This window comes from Amphibalanus amphitrite, unplaced genomic scaffold, assembly GCF_019059575.1.
Source record: "Amphibalanus amphitrite isolate SeventyFive unplaced genomic scaffold, NRLGWU_Aamphi_draft 000539F_arrow, whole genome shotgun sequence".
Taxonomy (NCBI): Eukaryota; Metazoa; Arthropoda; class Thecostraca; order Balanomorpha; family Balanidae; genus Amphibalanus; species Amphibalanus amphitrite.
The window spans coordinates 415729-436384 of NW_024882033.1; the positions used below are offsets into that span (position 1 = coordinate 415729).

Consider the following 20656-nt stretch of genomic DNA (forward strand, 5'->3'; position numbering starts at 1 on the left):
GCATTGTATATGCAAGCATATAAAGGTGAGTTGATTGCCAGCTCTCCGGCGGTATTGATGCACACCAATAAGAGTCGATCATTGTCCTGACGCATCATTTTCTATGCTGCAGGCGCGCCTGAGTCGCTCGGTGGTGTGCGCGGACCGACCAGCTTGTCATACTGCTGACGAGCGAGCTTCCGGGGGCGGGTCACACAGCAGCAGAGGGGTGGGTCACACCAGAACAGCCGGGCGGGTCGGACATGGGCGGCAGCGTGGTGTGACGGTACGGCATGGCCGCCGGTCCCGGTCCACCCGACTCTGAACGACAGGCACCGGCCGACACCCATCGGCGCGTCATCTATCCCAGCGTCCGTTGCCTCTATCTACCGCCTTCCAAGCTCCAATGCCTCAGCCCATGGATGAACGAGTCCTCTCGCCTGCCTCTCATCGCTCGCTTCTTGCCACCCTTAGTTACATGATTCTTTAGTGCATGTCCATTCCCGCGAGCTTATCTCTCCCGCACCATGACCCGCTCCGTGCCACCTTGGCTGGCGTAACGGTGCAGTTCAGGAACGCACCTGAGGTCTTCGGGTAATATCGATGAGATGGATGGACTCTTTAGTCTTTACCACAATCGTCGATTAGCTTTTGGATCCAGGTATCGTGGAAGCCACCAGCATAAGCTAGTAACAGCATCGCATCAAACAAGTTCCGGGCACACCATGCTCCATAGCGACAGGCCACTTTGTCCAAAACCTGGGGATGCACCAGGCTAGTGTCCCAGTACGCTTCAGTAACTATGCTGCCGGAACCGTGAAACAGCCACCCGTCGCTGGGGCCATCCGCCACGGCCTGCTGAAGGTAAATCCCGGCTCACATGGCTGTGAGTTACGAATTATCTCCCTGGCCGATCCGTGGCGAGGGTAAGTGGTCAAACGTCCCAGCAGAACGCACTCTATAGGGTCTTTGTCTCTTCCAAAAACATTACACAGAGGAGTCGATGGAGCAGCGCCTGCCGATGGACAAGACAGCAGCCAACAACGCCTGCACTCCCTGGCCTTACGGGTTTCACGATGTTCGAATCCGATATTCATACGGTTCGTTGTCGTCGAAACCTGCAAGGAAGGGAGATATCGTCGAGAACGGGCCGTTATGGCGACTCTGGAGAAATATGGCATGGACATCCCGTGAAGAAAGTAGGGATCTCCTGACTGCAGAGCTGATTTAAGCACGTTTACAAACAATGGTTAGTTGGTTACTGCGATATCCCGCGTGGCTACTGCAATACCGTAATTATGTCCGTAGGTATAAATAACACTATTTTTTTACATAATGCAATTGCTTGGCAGTTGGCACGATTGTGTGTGCTATCATTATCAGCTTTGCGTGTTTAAGCGAGGCTTTGTATATCTGTGTCAGAATTAGAAATATAGTAAACGACGGACGTGCTAATTAATGCTCATGTTTGTGGGCTAACCCTTGCCGGCCGAAAGGGGTGCCATATCTGACCTTTGATTTAAGCCGAGTCTTGTGACATGAATCACATTTTCAGGTCAGGTCAGGTCACTGTCCCATAACGCCATAAGTGAGCTACTGCGCAGTCCTAAATGTCGCAACTCCGCAACGCCCTCAGTACCAGAAGAGCCTTCACAAAGAAGAAGAGTGTCACCTGAGGCACGGGTGGAGAATGTTTGAAAAAGTTACCCCGGCCGGCGACCGAAGGTCAGAAAGACGATGATGCTCAAATATTTGTCAACGGTTATCAACAAACCCCTATTCTGTGGCATAGAATAATGGATGTCTGCCGTTTGTACGTTTTTAGGGAAAACTGCTGCACGCAGGTGCGGAAGATTTCGTAATTGTAACAACAATTTTGCAACACGCCTCAAAATTTCGGACGCATGTCACCTAGTGCTAGGTCAGGTCATCAAGTCAAATTTGCTGGATGATCGTGCTAAAAATGCCATCATGCCCTTTGCAAAGCTTATTCCGTGGAAGTTACAACCTTCCCACACAAAACAAAATGTCAAATTTGACCGTTTTGACCCTCTTATTGATTTGAGCTCGCACCTGACATATTATTCGCGACCGAGCCTTAAACGAGTAATCGAATGTTTTGTTTGCAGTGTTTAAGCTCCGTTATGTTCATGAACTGTGAGAAAAGTTGTCGGAGAACGCTAACATCAGAGAAATTTGGCTTTTGATTATCTATGGTGATTTTATTATTGAGCTTGCCTAAAACATGACCAGATTTCTCTGATCACGTTTGTCGCTCTTTCAAGCGTCGTTCCGCTTCTCGCCTCGTAGCCCAGTAGCCGAGTTAGAACTAGGAGCGTGAAAAGCCCACCTCTCGACTCAACGTGTTACGATAAGGCCACCACCCTGGCGCGGGTTAAGTTGGGGGAGCCTTGAGCCCCAGCAGCTCGTCCTTCTATCTCACTGATATTACCCTCGTCCTGTCTTGTGATGTAATTACAGTGCCATCTTACGATAACGGCCCTTAAATATGATTTACTTCTGTTTGATGAAACATGTCGGGCTCCGCGATGAGAAGACTTAAAAACATAGAAGCTCCAAAATGAAATTAAGTAAATTTTCAAGAACTTTTCAAGGTAGATAAGCATAATGAGAGACGCTTTTATAGATGGCAGTTTTTTTTTGGTATGGAGACAGCTCTTAGGATTTACAAAAGTGGAAAAAGTTACCCCGGCCGCGCCGGGGTCGGCTGAAAGTTACCCCGGCCACGGCCGGGGTGGCCGGGGCACGTTCTCCACCCATGACCTGAGGCCAGGTCGGTCACGTGACCTCACCACTGTAAAGCCTGAAACAGACTCTTTCCGCAATCAGGAAATCGCATGCGAGAGCCTATTCAAATACATGGAAGCACGCTCGCATCAATCGCACGCACCTCCGCATGCGATTGATACGTGAAGAATTATAATGTATTTGAATAGGCTCTCGCATGCGATTTCTTGAATGCGGAAAGAATATGTTTCAGCCTTAACCCTTGCCGGCCAAGAGGAGGGGGGGGGGCGGGTGCCGCCCCCCAAGTTTTTTTTTTTCGCGATAGCTCCGAACACGCTGGCGATATAGAGCTGAAACTTGGCATACCTGATCTTTTATTTAAGCCGGATCTTTTGACATCAACCGCATTTTAGGGTCCGGTCAGGTCACTGACCTTTGACGTCATAAGTGAAACTCTGCACGGTCTTCAGATGTCGCAACTTTGCAACGCCCTTACTGCCAGAGGAGCTTTCACAGGGAAGTGAAACTTGCAGGATCTAATATCCATTACGAGTCTCACAACTTGTTTATCTCAGATTCTTCCTAAAGGTCATAGGAGGTCAGGTCATTTTCGTGACCTCACCATCCTATAAGTCAATGTGGAAAAATGAAAATTGCTATTCTGGCGCCGGAAACGATCTCCAACTATCTCAAGCACACAGAATGGTGATTTCATGCACTCCTTGCAAGGTTCGATGCGTCACTTTTGCAATGCTGACCTTGTGTGACGTCATTTGTGACGTCATTAGGGTCATATTAGTTTTTCGTCAATAACTCCCGATGAAATTGAGCTAGCGAGTCGGGAAAGCCACCAATTGTCTCAAGAAGACTGGGGATGTCCAAGTTAAGCGCACACCAGTACTCTATACAAAATGTAACAAGCCCCGAGTGCGCCTGTGGCTACACACAAGAAAACACAAAACGGCACTTCATCCTTCACTACCCACACTACGCACTGACGAGGTCCACACTCTTTGCACAAGTATCCACACACCTCAACATTGATTTCAACAACTAATCAGACACCATGAAATTAGACACACTTCTACACGGACACAACACGACAAAGCAAAACGCACCTCAGGTTCTCCTTGCCTTTCAATCCTTCCTCAAAAACACCTCCAGACTGATATAGCCCCGTCTCGGTGGACTGGCGCCGGCCCGCTATCACCGCTTATCAATGCCAACTGTCACGGCAGCCTACCTGACTCTCCGCGGCCGTGGATTGGACCATATTTATTCTGTTTACGTTACCAGGTGGTGGTGCCTCGATTTAAGCATCAGCTTTTGCACCACCACCTGGACTATTTGCTTATTTCCATTTTATGTTTAATAAATGTGTTTTGTTGTTGTTGTTTGTAAGACCTGCCGAGACGAATGATATGCGACATGACCTCCTTCGGCCAATTTCGTGACCTGGAGGTACTGACCTGACCGTGACCCGAGGTCAACACCCTAAATTGACCTCACCCAAACAAAAAGTATATCATTCGACGCGCCTGACCGAGACGAACACGATGCTGCCAAAGTCGCTGCTCTGCGGCCGTTTTTGTGAAGTTATTCACCAAAAACGAAACCGTACCTTGGGGCACTTGATCTGACCTCAGGGGTCACCAGTTGACCTAAGACCTTAAAATCGGGTATCAATCTCTTTGTCTCGTAACGGCGCACACGCTCGTTTTTTCCACGACGCACTAGCTCCACCAGGGGCGAAACGGCAAGGGGGGTCGTACCTCCCCCCCCCCCTTGGCCGGCACGTATGTCCGGCGAAATAGGTCCGGCGAGGGTTAAATCAGATACCAGTCGCTGCGTCTCGTAACGGCACACACGCTCCTTTTTGTTCTGCGATGCTTTAGCTCAGTTAGAGCCGAGGCGAAACGGTGAGGGAGGTTCACCCACCCCCTTCCTCGGTCCGAGTACATGCAGTAAAGCAATAGGTCCGGCGTCCTACGTATGTATGTATTACCATCATGGACAGTCCACACGGGGCGTGGCGATTACGGCATACACGCTCCTTTTTGTTCTGCGATGCTTTAGCTTAGTATGGTTCAGGTGTGATTTTGATTGTTTGCTGCTTGAGTGGAAACATTTATTAAATATTAATAACCAAAACAGGCCGCCAGCTTAGTAGCAAATAAATCAATAGGGGAAGCGGGGGGAGCACCGCCACCTTAAGCATTTCTGCTCACCGAGCTGATATGCGTAGTAAAAACGAAGCTCTTTTGCATTCATGTGAAAGTAGGGATGTTTTCCTACTTGTTGGCAAAGTTTCCAGCGCTCCATTATAAAATTTCGCTACTTACAGCCATTGAAAACAAGTCCTGCATTTTTCGCCCTCCAAAAATGTGCGGGTAGCACCGCCACCGATGGTTGTGTTATCCACAGATCGGCCTTACGGTAACAGGCGCCCTTGGTAACGTTACTGCTGTCTGAAATAGTAACTCATACTCATATAAGACACACAAGAGTTGGTTGTTAGTTTGTCACAGATCAGACTGTTTGGTGCGGACAATAGCATACGAAGGTGGAGAAAAGGCACGTTTATTTCGAAACATCCAGTGAAGTCGAACGTGAGGTTAAAAAACAGACGACGTTTGCGGCCTAACTAAAGCTCTTCTCCGTGCTGAGTGAGTTATTCTTGCGGCTTTATCCATTTTGCCACCCCTTCGGGTAGCACCGCCGAGCATGGCGGTGTTACCCCACACACAGTCATGGGCCGACAACGCCCCGACAGGAAAACAAGCCGGGACGCGATTCTTCCGTAATTCCTTTCTCAGCGAAGCGCACTTCATGCCCTCAAATTTAACGTAGAAATCGAGGTATTTCGACATGAAATGACCACTTACTTGCTGCTAAAACATGCCAAATGATTACAACGATGGTTAGAAATTCACAAAATGGGCAATTGCGATCTTAAAATCAAATAAATCTTAGCGCAAACTACCTCACGCGGCGCCCCGCTTCCATTCGGACACCGAAATGGCGGATGTTTACATTTACAGTTCAGAGTTTTGCCGATGGAGGGGATGGCGGTGTTGCCCACATGGCGGTGCTACCCCCGCTTCCCCTACACCTAACTTCACGAAATGCCGCTCATGGAAAATTACCAGACTGGTTATTCGTTACCAGAACCCAATACTATATAGGTATACGGCCAGACAACAGGTAAGCCCAATCACGAGGAACCAGGGGCAAGGGCGTTTTTGCAGTGTGCTCAAATCTTTGAAGAAAAGAAGTTACATACCTTACCCGATAGCCCGAAATCTGTCCTTTCATCGAATAATGGATCATAATTACGTAGAATGCGTCGTTTTTCAATTACGCTGTCTAAATTGAGGGGACTGCAAATCGGGCGTCTTGCTCAATCCATGGGTCATAACAGCTATACCAGTGGGGCATAACGCCCAGTTCACCTCTTTATTAAAGTCATTTTATTGACTTATGTATTTAATATTCATCTATTTTTACTTAAACTTGCCCGGTGACACTACTAAACACATTTAGCTCTTTTGGCAAGACCCCACTCCCTTATTCAGCCAACCAACATTCACTGTCTCGGAAAGCCAAGACACCATCCATCCATAAATATCATGTGAATTACCCGTTCGGTTCGGACAGACAATCCAATATGATGCGTTATGCACCTTGAATAATAAACTTGGGCATAAGGAACGTGTACAACAGCTAATTTTGAGCCAAAACACCCGTTATTGGTCATGCAGTATGACGCTCATAAAGGGGCCAAACGCCCATGGTGGGTGCTTTGCCCACACCCAAGTGAGTGCATTATACAAACAAAGACATTGAGAACAAATTTAACCAACCTAAATGCATCACAATTGTATCACGAGCATCGATATGCTCAAAACATAGCTTACATCAACAAGTTTGGCATAGTTTAATTTCATTGCTTTCTTTGTATCAGACACAGTTTAGCAGTTAAGAAAGCGCCGCCATGAACTCCTAATAAATATAAAAAAATACGTATTCTTGTCTTACATCTAGAACTTCCCACCTAAACATCCGAAAAAGTAAGAACAAGCAGACTGCAGAGCCCTCTTAGTTCTTGAAAATGGCTCTCAAGAATTCACTAAAATGCCTGGCATTTTGTAAATAATGTGGGATGGGTGTTTGACCTGACCTGGGCGCTTTGTCCCACTCCACCTTAACCAATTTTAAGGTCTCAAATCAAACGGTCGGGCTAAGGACCCCAAAATGGGATTTCAGTTTTTTCGTGAATAACTTCGGCAAAAATGGTCGCAAAGCTAAAATAAAGCGGCTGATTTGTTTGTTGTGTCAAAGAGCGTCGAAGAGTGTACTTTCTGTTTGGAAACGGTCAAGTTTTGTGTTGACCTCATTTGACCTCAAATGACCTTGGATGACTGGATGACACTGGCATGAGATAGGTATTATATGGTGTATTCGTGGGCGCTGATCACGAATCCGGCAGGCACACATTCTGATCTCAACATTCATTCACATCCTGAGCAAAACTGGTTGCATTATCCCGTCTGAATCCAGTCCGTGAAAAAGCCACAAGCGAGGCTACCATTGTTTAACTTCGGACTTGGGTAAGCCTTGTATTGCTTCATTAACCGGACCGAATAAACGTGGACATATTTTGCGCACATTTGAACATATTTTGAACACGATTTCATGCATCCTGCTTTCCTCTGAAGCACAGAATTTGAGATATCTGCACTGTACTGGCTGAGAACCTGGCACAGGGCCCAACAGAAAGCGACCTGGGGACATGGAAGAAGCTTGCGGACAGCTCACCTTTCAAACAAGACATTGCGACACAGTGAGCTCCGTGTTTATGTAGACGCTCAGCTCTGAGACCTCTTCCCTGTGGAATTCCTTTTGAAGTCAAAGACATAGGCCTCCACATGAACTTTCCGCCAGAGAGCATGCCGTCTACGAGGGACCTCTCCGAAGTGTAAAATAAGCATCTGCTGAGGCTGTAACGAATCTAATAAAGCGTTAGTCACACGAGCAGCGAATGAATATCGTCCATTGTCAACTCCCGGATCATAGTGATCTAAGCCGGCTCAAGTGGGCTCGATGACGGCATGGATACGCTAATTATGACCGGTCGTCGTACCGTATGACTGGGGCGCGCACCGCTGACGTGCGCAAGATGACACCTATCCGCGTCTCTCATACCCTGCCGGGGACGGCCGCTCGCCTAATAACGATCGCAATAACTCGCAGCGGCAACTGATGCGCTTCCCGTCCGGCGGGCTTCCCGCATCAAAAGGCGGCGCGCATTCAGGCGTGGGCCGGCTCCGCTGACAGGCGTCCGTCAATGCGCACCACCTCTCCGCCTCGCCTCACTAATGAACACCTGCTGAGGGTTTTTGTTTCAATTTGTGTCGCGCCGCGGTGCCGCCGCTGCGCTCAGGCGTGTCCAATAATGGCGCACCTGTTGAATAACTCGTCGTCTGCCCGCCGCCGTCGCCGAGCACGGTGCACCGCGGCGAGGAGCGCTGATATGCGGACACGACACTGCTGGAAACGTGTCCAGGGAGAGATCAATGCAGAGGACGTGGGCCGAGAAATAGTGGGAGCGACCTGCGACATGGAATCTTACCGAGACTGGAGACAGTAATCTGTATCGCTGCGATGCACAGATGGTGCGAATGGTGTGTTTGACACCATACATAGAAAGTTGGGCTGAGAGGAGTGTTAAACGAGAGAGAGAGAGAGAGAGAGAGAGAGAGAGAGAGAGAGAGAGAGAGAGAGAGAGAGAGAGAGAGAGAGAGAGAGAGAGAGAGAGAGAGAGAGAGAGAGAGAGAGAGAGAGAGAGAGAGAGAGAGAGAGAGAGAGAGAGAGAGAGAGAGAGAGAGAGAGAGAGAGAGAGAGAGAGAGAGAGAGAGAGAGAGAGAGAGAGAGAGAGAGAGAGAGAGAGAGAGAGAGAGAGAGAGAGAGAGAGAGAGAAGGAAGGAGAAGATACTTTGAGATGGATAGGAGAACCAGAACCAGATAGGAGTGATAAGTTATCCCGCGCCCTGGTGGGGTCCGTTTATAACGCGACCTGGTTGGGGGAGCTATTTCCCCCCCTCGTATCTCCGAAACTACTGGACGGATCCGCAAAATTCAAACGGCACTCGAAAGCCCTATTAAATTTGTCTCGGAAAATCTAATTTTGCTGACCTCGGGGTCACCGATGACGTCACAGGCCAAGTCAAATATAAAATGTTTTGCCGGTCACGGATCTTCCATGGAATGTGCTAGTAACATCGAGTAAAACGCATTTTATCGAAAATCAGCGATAGGGCGTCAGCTGCCTAGTACATGTGTTGCTATTAGAGGTCACTGATAATACCAGGTCAGGTCACAGGTCAGGTCACCAAGGTTCAGCACATGAACCCAATTTTACTAGGGCTGTGTTATGCATGTTTTAAGGCCAATTGTACATTTCCAGCTCAATGGTGCTGTTTTTAAGACCATCAGGTACGGTTTAGGTCACTTTCTGGTGGAGGTCAGGTCAATGTCAGGTCAAAAAAGGTTAAATTCCAAAGTTGATAGTTTTGCATAACATAGGTATTGATACGATGCAGCTCGTCACGGCGAGTCTAATGGTGGTCTTTGTTTTGCGCTAGGCAGTCTAAAATTGCTTAAAATTGAGTTTGAAAATTTGGTGTCATTAATTTTAAGCAGTTTTTTCGCTTAAACTTGGCCAAAAAAGAGGTACCTATTGATTTCAAATTTGCCGCAGTGCCGTGGGCACTAGTAACTTGACCCCGACTTCGATAACGATAATTCGATAGCCTTTTTCTAGGTCAGTGACTTCGATAACGATAATTCGATAATCAAATTGGTCACTTCGATAACGCGATAGCGATAACGATAACTGCAAAAAGAAAGAAATCGAAAGGACAAATTATTTGAAAGAAATAAGCTTCTAATTAACATTTAACCCATTCGCTCATGCAACACCATTATAAAACCCAGCTGCTTACGGTCACCTGTTCATGGGTGGCGGTGTAGCAAAAAAAAAAAATGTTTGTCTGTTACCGGATGCTTGAGAACATTTAGAATACCTTCCGCTCAAAAGAAGCGTAGTTTAATGCCCTGTCATTGACTTGAAAGGGTTACAATTTGACATGACCTCAGGTTACTGGTATTAAAATTCCGAGAGACAAATTGAAGCCCCTATTGAAATACCGTCACAGGTATTTTGCTCACCACAAACTGTGACATTCCTCTATTTTAAGGAATTGAATGCTGTAACTGAGCATGATTAAAGGGACTATCCCACCTTCTAAAATGTTGTTAAAACCAGTTAAATGGGGTTGGGAACTCAATTTTTTAAGAATGCATGAAAATGATCAAACTATTTTCACAGAATTTATGGTGTATACCATTGCCTCATAAAACCAATATGCTGAGAGAAGTGGGGGAAGAAAGATAGGAAACTTGTTTTGAAAAGTTCTTGAAAAAAGATGCTCTTGATGCTGTTACGTCACATTTCACCTTCTGCGGTTGACAAATAATGGCGCATCTGGCGCACCACAGATTACATGTTATATCAATGGGTGAAAGATGTTGTTTCTTTCACTCTGCCATTCGCGCTGTTTTTAACTTTAAATTATGCTAAAACATTTACGGATGAAATGTTCAGTGTCAAAAATTGATGTGTCTGCCGTGTACTATATTTCCACTTAACATTGAGCCGGTGATAAACATTTTATGTACCTCGAATTTTCAAATGATAAAGATGATGAATCGGAGGATGCTGAAAAGCAAACGCTCATTCCAATATTTGGACTACTTTACGATTAAAATGTTTACATTCCTGTCATCTTATTGATCATTTATTTGTTCTTTTTTATGAAAATAACTTAAGGCGTTGAGAACCGAGGTAATTTCTATCTACCGTGCCTTAACTTACCAGCAACAGCAATCTATCTACGCCCTACGGTGGCAAGGGAGACTGTGAAAGAAGCGTAAGATGGATTCTAAACAATTCTTTTGTGATATACTGAAGGGCAAAGTGCAGAGAAGAGCGTACAAGTCCTGTTTTGTGCCAGGCTGTTGCAGTAGCACTTATGAAACTCCGAAAACGATCTTCGTTCATGTCCCGAATTGTATTGTATTGTATTGTATTTACGATCATGGGCGATCCACACATGGCGTGGCGATTAGGGGAAGGTGGGGTAAGACGGACCAGCTAAGGTTTGAGGCCGCATATCTTACTACACTGCTCTCGTAATTCATATTATTTATAGTCTTCGGAATGCTCAATCCTTCCTCTGTTGATATGTGTAAAGACTAACTTTCAAATTAAAGACATCTAGGTGGTGGATGCTCTTAAAGAGGGACATGTCAAAAACTCAGACAAGAAAAAACGTGGGGTAAGACGGACCACCCAGCAGTGCCTGCTATCCGTTCATGTGTGCTACACTTCTGCTCTGTACTCTTGTAAGAAAAAGTAACCAAAATGGTAAAATAACAAAATGAGCCTTTATTCTTTACTCATGTGTGAATGAAGTGCAGCTAAAAGCTGGGAACATGTGTGTTGATTGTCGTTTGGCATGAATGCATGCTAACTGAGCACTTGCATGCATGGCTCACATGCAACAAAGACTCCTTGCTTGCTTAAACTTGTGTCAATGTTTTGGAAAATAACTTTCCATATGCAGGGTACAATGGACCACCACAGGGTAAGATGGACCACAGTGGTCCGTCTTGCCCCAAATCTAAATTCTGTCATTATCATGACGTATATGTCAAATAGCCCAACATTGCAAAACCTTGTCTTTCCTAAAGTGTGACTATAACTAAGTTTATAACTTTGTTCTTCACAGTTAAGTGCAAAATAGAATTTAATCATGCAAGAAAGGCGCCGTAATTGAATCACCCGTAGACCTCTTATATTAGATCGGTTTGACGAAAAACAACATTTTTCTCAATAACTCAAAAGCTATGCATCCTAGCAGCATGAGCTCAATGTGGCCATTGTTACGAAGGAAAACAAACATAGTGAGTGCATAAAGCAGTAGATACCAGCAGCGGTTCAGCCGGGAGGGCTGGTGGTCCGTCTTGCCCCGCTGGGCCGTCTTACCCCACCTTCCCCTACTGCCCAGAGTCTGAGTCGGGTATAAGCATGCAGGAACAGAGACCAGTCGAACAACAACACACACACACACACATACACGCACACACAGGAAGACTCTATATGCTACGATTTCTAACATACCGTGTAGGTACTTATATACATACAAGACGAGTGCCTAATTCAGGCCATCACGAAGGCATGGATGAGATAATAATGGATTGGTGTCTTCGCAGTTTTTGGCGACATTGAGCTCAGGCCTGCCATCTAGCGGGAGAATTGTCGTAAGTTAGGAGCAAGCCGAGTGAACGCCGCTGATTAGCATTGTGACACACGGGAGTGTGGTGTAGTAGCAGGCTTGTTGTGCAATTTTTCAAAAGGTTATGTCTTTATATGTCAGTAAAAGCGAAGAAATTAATAGATTTATGTGCAGGGTCAGTAATAAGATAAGCAGTTCCATGTTATTTCCTCATTAAATCGTGAAACAGGGAGTTATTGGAGACTTCGCCAGCACGTGTCGTTTTCACACTATTTTTCACATGAGTCTTTACTTGGCCTAAATCAAACAAATTGTCCTATCAAAGAACAAAATGAACGTAAGTACTATTTATAAGTCTAATGAAAAACTTAAACGGAATTGCTAACGTCATTGCCGCTCAAAATGTCATTCAAGACGCTCTATGAAAAGGACCCAACCGGTGGTGCGTAGTCGATGAAATTTCAGTAACTTTGGCTCCAACTCCGATTCCGGTATCCAAATATCGACTCCGACTCCTCCGGGCAGAACTGTCAATTCACACAGACTCCGACTCTGACTCCGACTCTGCAGCCCTGGTAAGTCTGTGGAGTGATGACTTTTCGGTGACGTTCGACTCATACTCGGGCTACAGCTTTTAAAAATCAACCGACTCCGAGTCGGAACAGAACCGCTGGCTCTGACTACAACTTCGCAGCCCTGGCCCAAGATAGCCGCCTAAAACAACTTTTATGTGTGATCTTCGTACATTGTTAATGTTATTTTAAACAAGGGGTGGAAAAGGGAGACGAAGCCTTCGCAAACAAGGATCTCCTGTTGCGAATCAATCAGCTGCTGGAAAAGAAAGGCATAAACACCACGCATCTCATTTCATCGTTTTCCTAACAGCTCTGCACCAATGTAAGCACTGATCAATGCAGTGCGAGCATCGATGTGACATTTGTGTACCAAGTTTGAGTGTTATCCGCCCAGCCGTTCTTGAGATATGGAAGCGGCACCCCGCACGTGCGCACGTGCCGTAGCACCCCCATAGTGACACATGGAAATGCATTGGCCACTGGGTGCCTAACTATTGACGAAGTTTTACTGTAATTGGCCCAGCCATTGCGGAGTTACTTTATGTGGAACACTTTCGACACCCCTAAGTTGGCACATGACACGTGCCGTAACATTAACTAAGATGAAGAAAATCGGGCGAAATTCGGAGAAGAAGGAATAAGCCTACCAAATTTGTAAGTGACATATTGTCAAACTGCTGTACCATTGTGAGTAAATGACCATATAAAAGGTCGTACAAGCCGATGGGACTGGGCGTTTCAATGCACACCATTTTACGCATTTTATTTTCGTTATTACCTAAAGGCTGCTTGACGTTTTTGGCTTCCAAGCATTTAAGACGTTTTTTGTCGTCTCAGGTCCAGTAAGATTACCTCCAACTCGTGGGAATATGCACTTCAAGCCAACTAACACACCACTCCCACGTGTGTCATAATGCTGAGAGATGGCGTTCACTCGGCTTGCTCCTAACTTACGATAATTCTCTCGCTAGGTGGCAGGCCTGATCCCAATGTCGCGGATCCCAATGTTAATTTCCACGAGACACCAATCCAGTGTTATATCATCCATGACGAAGGTCTATCGTTTTTCCACAGAGACTTGACAGCGCGTGCGAATTTAGAGGGTGGCAGCTGTGAGAGGTCGGGAGGTAGGTCGTTTAGGAGCTCGGCGGCACGGTAACTGAAACGCCGCTTACCGGTTTCTAGTCTGGGACGCTGGAGCTGGAGAAGGTTATCCTGACGTGTATTTCTATTCCTGGTTGAGGAGTCCCGGTTTTTGGCAAACATAGAGGCAAGTGCTACCGGTTCGCCGTAGTGTATCGCCTTACGTGCAGTGGCCATGGTTTGAAGTTTGTACATAAATTCGGGCGCGTTAGGCGGCACGGGTGGACATCGATAGCAGCGCCTCTATCGGTCACTAGGGAAAGCTGGGCTGTAAGCGACGAAATACCGGCTGAGTTGTCACACGTTTAATAGGTTTATAGACATCCGTCTTGTGAAAAAGTTGAACTTTTGCCTTCAATATTTCTACAAGCAATTTTAGAAGTGATCTTCACATCTTGCAAGGCCGTTTAGATTATTGTATTCACTTCAAGCCTTCCTAATTGTTCTTGACGATGGTGCTGGAACTATTTATAATAAGTGTTTCTAGCTTAGTAAAAGAATGTATTGTGCAAATGATGGAAAAGCATTAAAGGAAGATTTTCAATGCAATTTTATCTAACAATTAATGGTAAATTCTTTACACATAAAGGAAAAGTTGCATGCTAACTGATAATTTAAAGCTCTTGGGGCCAGCTGTTTTCTTCTTTTCTTACGTCGCCCCAATGGCCGCGAATACACATGTGATAACGCCTATCGGGCATCCAGTTGAGTTTCTCGCGCAGGTCAGTGACGTGGTCGAATTTGCGACGGCCAAAAATAACTCGAGTAGCGAAGTTCAAGATCTTTTGGAGTCGATTCAGGTTCTTTTTTGTACCATTTCCGTAAACTGAGAGGCAGTAATTTACTCGGGAGATGACTAGAGATGTGACAATGGTTTTGATGACCCCATCGGGAAGACAGTGCCGCACATGGGAGAGGCCGATGAGCAGACCCATACACCTCCGGCTGAGCTCAGATACGTGGGCTTCCCAGGTCAGACAGCTGTCAAACACCACGCCGAGGTTTCCTGCCTGCGCACATGGTTCCAGCTCCGTGTCACGAAACGATACGACGACTGGGGGCAAGTGTTTTAGATTTTGACGGCTGCCGAATATCATGAGTTGCGTTTTGCTCGCGTTGACCTTCAGGGCGTTAGAGTGGAACCATTTGTTCAGTGCTTCTAGTGAGGCCTCCATGCGCGAGATAAGGCCACTTACATTGTTTTTTGGGCCACTCACTAGAAGCTGGGTATCATCTGCATATTGGAAAACGCATGCGTCGTCGGCGTGAAGCGCCAAATCGTTTGAGAAGATCGTGAATAAAAGAGGACCCAGGGCCGAGCCTTGAAACACGCCCATAGGCCGTTTTCACGACGGAACTTTCGCAGAGGAACTTATTTGATACCTAAAAAGTACCTACCCTTAGAGGCCTTAACATCCCTCAAACTGAAATATTTTATGTTCAAAATAATTTTAGAAGTTTAAATCCGGACATTTTTTGCCCTCAAATCACTTATTTATTTACAAACACAGCAATTTTTGGTTCTAGTAGCCCACCTTTCGACTATGAGGTATTAAATCAGCGTGGCAACTTGCTCCCTGTTTGCTCCCTCGGGTATCTAATTCCGGAATTCTTAAAAACAAGGAAAGTATATATCGAGTTCTCTTTTATACCTATTCAGTTATGTTTTAATGGTGATTAAAATATGACAAATTTTTTAATTACATTTCATATAAGAAAACACGCAAAACAATGAAACAAAAATAACTACGGCAGATAATTACCTTCAGGTATCTAATTCCGACCAATCAGCACCTCAGTAGGATATGACGTCATACAAGAATGGTGGTGAAGGCCGTTTGCAGTCCCGGCCGGTAGGTCACGTGACCGCCGGGCGCCTCGGGTCACGCGGCGGTCGGGAGTCGGACGCGGGGCGTGGTCGCGGGCGGACGCGCGGGGCATCATGCTTTGCTTTGCTTGCTTTGTCAACTTCATTTAACTTACTATCGCATTCGTGTGGAAGCCAAACACTGCTCAGTGCCCTTAGAAATTGAGTTTTGGAAAGCTCAAGTCCCTATAGCTCCTCAGGTCGGCAACAGTTGAAGCCTCATCTGAACCCATGTGAAAAAACGAGGGTAAGGAACCTTGTGTTGCTTTTTCTTTTACCGTCATAATTATCTCAAACCATCACAATTTTGAGTTGCCACATTGTCTGCTTCACTACATTCGTGTAAAACTTGGGTGAAGGCTGGTGGCTCAAAGAAAGGTGAAGATATTTCTTTAAGTGCCTAATCCGTGAAATTGAAATATCCCGGCTTTACAAATCTACACTTTTCATTTTCTCCACGATACATTTTTTAAAATTGTTTAAATTTTATCTACATTTGTTAAAATCGGGGCTTTGGTTTTGTGTAAACTAGATCATAAAGTTTACTATAGTTTTGTGTAACCTGATGGCTGAAGAAAATAGTAATTTTGCTAAAATGATGTGCGGAAATTTGTTGCTTTCCAAATCAAATTACTCATACCTATATTTCATTCAAAATTAGGAGGCATTATTACTGTTTTTTCTTGTAACATGAACTGAGTTTGGGTACGGTGCTCCGGAAACGTTGTGGAACTTTAAGCTAGCTAGAGCAGTTTCCATAAAAATTGTTTAGATAGTTGACATGGCTTGTTGACAACTCTTTTGCTGTTTCTAAAAAAGTGGAAAAAATATTTTCCTGCATTAAGCACACAAGGCATGTTATTCTCATAAGCTATCGAATGTGTGTGTGTGTTTTTTTAAGCTGTTTTTTAAGCTTTTAAGCTGTAACTTCAGTTACTTCACTTTAGAACATATTGCCCAGAATGCGTCACTGATCATGAGCTGGTATATCATATCATATGTAGCAAATACATAAATGCATTTGACGAGCGACACCTACGGGGTCGTGCGGCAAAAACTTTCTCTGTCCGCGGGCGCCACTGCAGCGACACCTGCCGTGTGGCTCCAACACTATTGGCTCAGTCTGTGCGCCCACGCCGTGCCGCGAACACTGATCCTACACATTGTTCAGCGTTCCGATTGTAGTTGGACCACATCTGGTGAGTTCTCCCCACGTGGTGGGTGCATTACGCCGAGATGGCCTGGCTGGGCCGTGGTGTCGTATTTTTATGTTCGCCCAGTGGGCTCGCGGCACTGGCAGCCGGCTCTCAGTTAGGAACTGCCAGACCAAAGTACCAGTCGCTGGCTGTTTTATATTTTTTTTCTATCATTGCCTCTAGGGCCCTTGCCGCAGGTTCCTGCACCACCGACAACTGTGGTGTCCCCTACGGCCGCAGGGGCGCGCCGCGGCCCGCGATCGCGTCGTCGGCCATAGCGCGTTTGCGCCGGCGACCGTATACGCAGTTACGCTCGTGCCGCAATTCAGGGAGTTACGTCTTATGCTGCCACCAGACTGCTAGCCTCGTATCTTGTTGTATTCATCGCCCTGTCCACGCGCATGACCTAATGTCTCTGTGCACCCAAGGCCAAGCCACCCTGACGCCATCTTGGCGGGTCCGAGCAGCAATCGTGTGACCTCTACCCAGCGATCGCGTGATCGTGACGTCAGCGGTAGGTGTGGACACCTCCAGCGCTGGTGGCGCCGCGGCGGCAGCGACAGCAACTGCTGGTAGCCACGTGGCCGCCAGCGGCGCAGGCGCGGGCGTGTCATTACGTAACCGTCATCCGCGCCGTGAGGCGGCCCGGGTGATTCACCCGCCGTGTCGTCAGCTGACCGTGACCGTGGCCTAGCGGCCTTTGGCCCGGCGACCGGACCGCAGGTCCACAGCTGATTGGGGGTCGTCTTGCACCGGGTCTGCAGCGGGCCATCTGGGCTGGAGTCAGGTCACTGCTGGCTGTATGCCACTCTGTGGGAAGCAGCGTTAGTCGGTCACAATTTGGCCAGACGTGTACGCAATCGTGTATGCCTGAGAGGCAGCGTTAGTCGGTCACAGATTGGCCTGACGTGTACGCAACCGTATATGCCTGGGAGGCAGCGTTAGTCGGTCACAGATTGGCCTGACGTGTACGCAACGGTGTATGGGCTGGAGTCAGCTCACTGCTGGCCGTATGCCACTCTGTGGGACGCAGCGTTAGTCGGTCACAATTTGGCCAGACGTGTACGCAATCGTGGATGCCTGAGAGGCAGCGTTAGTCGGTCACAGATTGGCCTGACGTGTACGCAACCGTATATGCCTGAGAGGCAGCGTTAGTCGGTCACAGATTGGCCTGACGTGTACGCAACGGTGTATGCCTGAGCTGCAGCGCTAGTCGGTCACAGATTGGCTGGACGTATACGCAACCGTGTATGCTATATCGGTTTCGTCCGCGTCCCACTCTGGGAGCGTCCAGGGCTTACGTAATTTTGTTTTTCTCATTGCAGGCATGCTCGTCGTAGGGGACAGCTATGCTGTCCACCTCCCCCGCCGCTGTTCGCCCCACCTTGCCGTGGCGGCGGCCGGTGTTCGCGGAGGCTGCGTCAATGACGACGGCTTCAGGCGCTGGGCCATCCGGGCCGCAGTTCGTGCCCGTCCTCGCGTGGTCACGCTCGTGGCGGGCGGAAATGACCTCGCCAGAAGGGACTGCCGCGTTCAGCGGTGGCTCGCCAACCTCCAGGAACTGACGCTCGGGCTCCTGGCAGCCGGAGTCGTTCGCGTCTATGTGCTGCCCATCCCTCCGCGCACAGGCTTTCCATCCAGCGGCGTGTCGGCGCGAATTTTCCGGCGGCGGCGCTGGGTGGCCAACAAACTGTTGCGCCGCCTTTTCCGCCAACCGCCGGTGCTCCTGCTCCACTTTGTGCCGCCACCTGACTTTCTGGCGTCGGATGGGGTTCATCCGTCCGCGGCCGGGTGGCGCACCCTGGAGAGCGTGCTACAGGAGGCTATGGACGCCTCCTCCGGGATTTAGCGTGTACCGGGTCGCTCCCGTGCTGTGTCGTGTGTGTCCCCCCCCCCTCCTAACCGGCTGGCCGTTTAAATACACATTCCCGCTAACATCGTCGTCTATTTTCATGCGTTCGGAGCTGCTATGCCACGGGCCAAGTCGTCGGCGGGCCGTGCCCCGGCACGCCCCCTGCCAGCGCCACGGACGGACGCGCCGCGACGCGCCACTACGAGACGCTCCGCGGCGGCCGCGGCCGCGTCTGGCGCTGGTGCCACGAGCCGCCGCACGCCCGCTGCTGCGGCGAGGCGACAGGCCGCAGTGATGGCCACCACTCCGCCCAATCCAGGGCGGGGCCATGCTGCTACAACGTCGGCCGCCGCCGCCTCGCCCCCTGACGCCGCGGTCATCGACCCCGCCGCTCTTCAAACAATGGTGGGCGACATGGTCCGGGCCGCCGTCGCCGCCGCTCTACCTGCCAGCGAGCCATCACCGCCGGCGACGGTCGCCGTGCAGCGCGGTCCGGCACAGCGTCTCCAGGATGGGCCAGCTGCCCATCTGACGTCCGCCGACCACGCCTACACGCCGGCTGCCGAACTGCAAGCCGGGCCAATGGCGCTCCCGGCGGTTCTCTCCGGCGCCCTTCCGACCGCCGCCGGCCCTGCTCCACCTGCGCACCTGCCAGCGGCGCAGTTGCCCGTCGCCGGCCGTCCGCCGGCACCGGTGGAAAATGCCGCAGGTGACGACCTAGCGGCCCGCGCTGCCGTATCCCCCGCGGTGGCGGCCCTCATCGTGTCCCATCAATTCATTGACCTAAACACTCTCCTCAACGACTCTATCCCCCCGGCAGAACCAGGGCTGTTTTGCCTTATCGACGGCCGTCTCCGTCCCTCGGTACAGCGCCGCCCAATCCCGCATTTCGGCGCCTGGGCCACCGCGTTTCTTCGATACGCGGCCGTGTACTTGGCTGCCCACCCCGCTGACGCCTCCGGTCTGTTGCGCCACATGCAACAAGTGTCCTCGCTGCAGGCGCCCGGCCTTGGATTCGCGTGGCGCGATTTCGATGAGGCCTTTCGGCGCGCACGGGGCCTCTGCCCGGAAGCTCACCCATGGGGCTCCACGGCGGCCACGTCTCCCATTTGGCTCACCGCAATCGCTCGCGGAATCGCCGGTTCTCGGGCCGGGTCTGCAGCCGGTGTAAGCGGCGAGGGTCGGGGCGGCTCTAGCCGGCCGGCCGCCGCGTCTGGCTCTTTTCGCGCGCTCTGCCTCGGCTACAATCGCGCCGCCGGGTGCCGCCGGTCCCCGTGCCTGTTCCGGCACGAGTGCCGCCTCTGCCGTGGCCCCCATAGCGTGCTCGCCTGCCCTCGCCGCGCCGCCCCGGCCCTCCCCGGCACCCGCCGCCCCGGCCGCGAATGACTCCCTCACTCCGCCGGTATCAGTCCCGCCCGACCACCTCGCGCTGCTCCTGACAGGTTACGACCCCGCCCTGGCCGCGCAGCTAGTGCACGGTTTTCGCTACGGCTTCCCGCTCGGCAGCGCCGAGGTCCCCTCTGGTGACTCGGGCGGCAACCTTCCATCCTGCTCTCTGGCGCCGGAAGTCGTGGACGCATATGTCGCGGCTGAGACGCGCGCGGGTCGGATAGCCGGTCCTTTCTGTCCCGCGCCGCCATGGATCGTCCGTTTTTCTCCCATTGGTCTAATCCCCAAAAAGTCTCCGGGCTCGTTTCGGGTCATTCACCACCTGTCATTTCCCACCGGCGCTTCCGTCAACGATTTCATTCCCCGGGAGCGCACATATGTTCAATACGGGTCGGTGGACGAGGCTCTTCGCCTGATTGGGTCCTTCCAACGCCCCTACCTCGCCAAAACCGATATTGAGAGTGCATTCCGCATCGTGCCCGTCCGCCCGGCGGACGCCGCCATGCTCGGTTTCCATTGGCGGGACTGCGCATACGTGGACCTTTGCC

At 49.4% G+C, this 20656-nt stretch overlaps 1 protein-coding gene across 1 annotated transcript; it reads left to right on the forward strand.

The window, feature by feature from the left end:
- The first annotated feature begins 16687 nt into the window (after window positions 1–16687).
- LOC122393527 (uncharacterized protein Rv2082-like) lies at window positions 16688–20656 on the forward strand. Its single transcript, XM_043389683.1, has 2 exons — window positions 16688–16870; window positions 18832–20656. The coding sequence occupies exon 2, from the start codon at window positions 18837–18839 to the stop codon at window positions 20103–20105; it is 1269 nt and encodes a 422-aa protein (XP_043245618.1). The 5' UTR covers window positions 16688–16870; window positions 18832–18836; the 3' UTR covers window positions 20106–20656.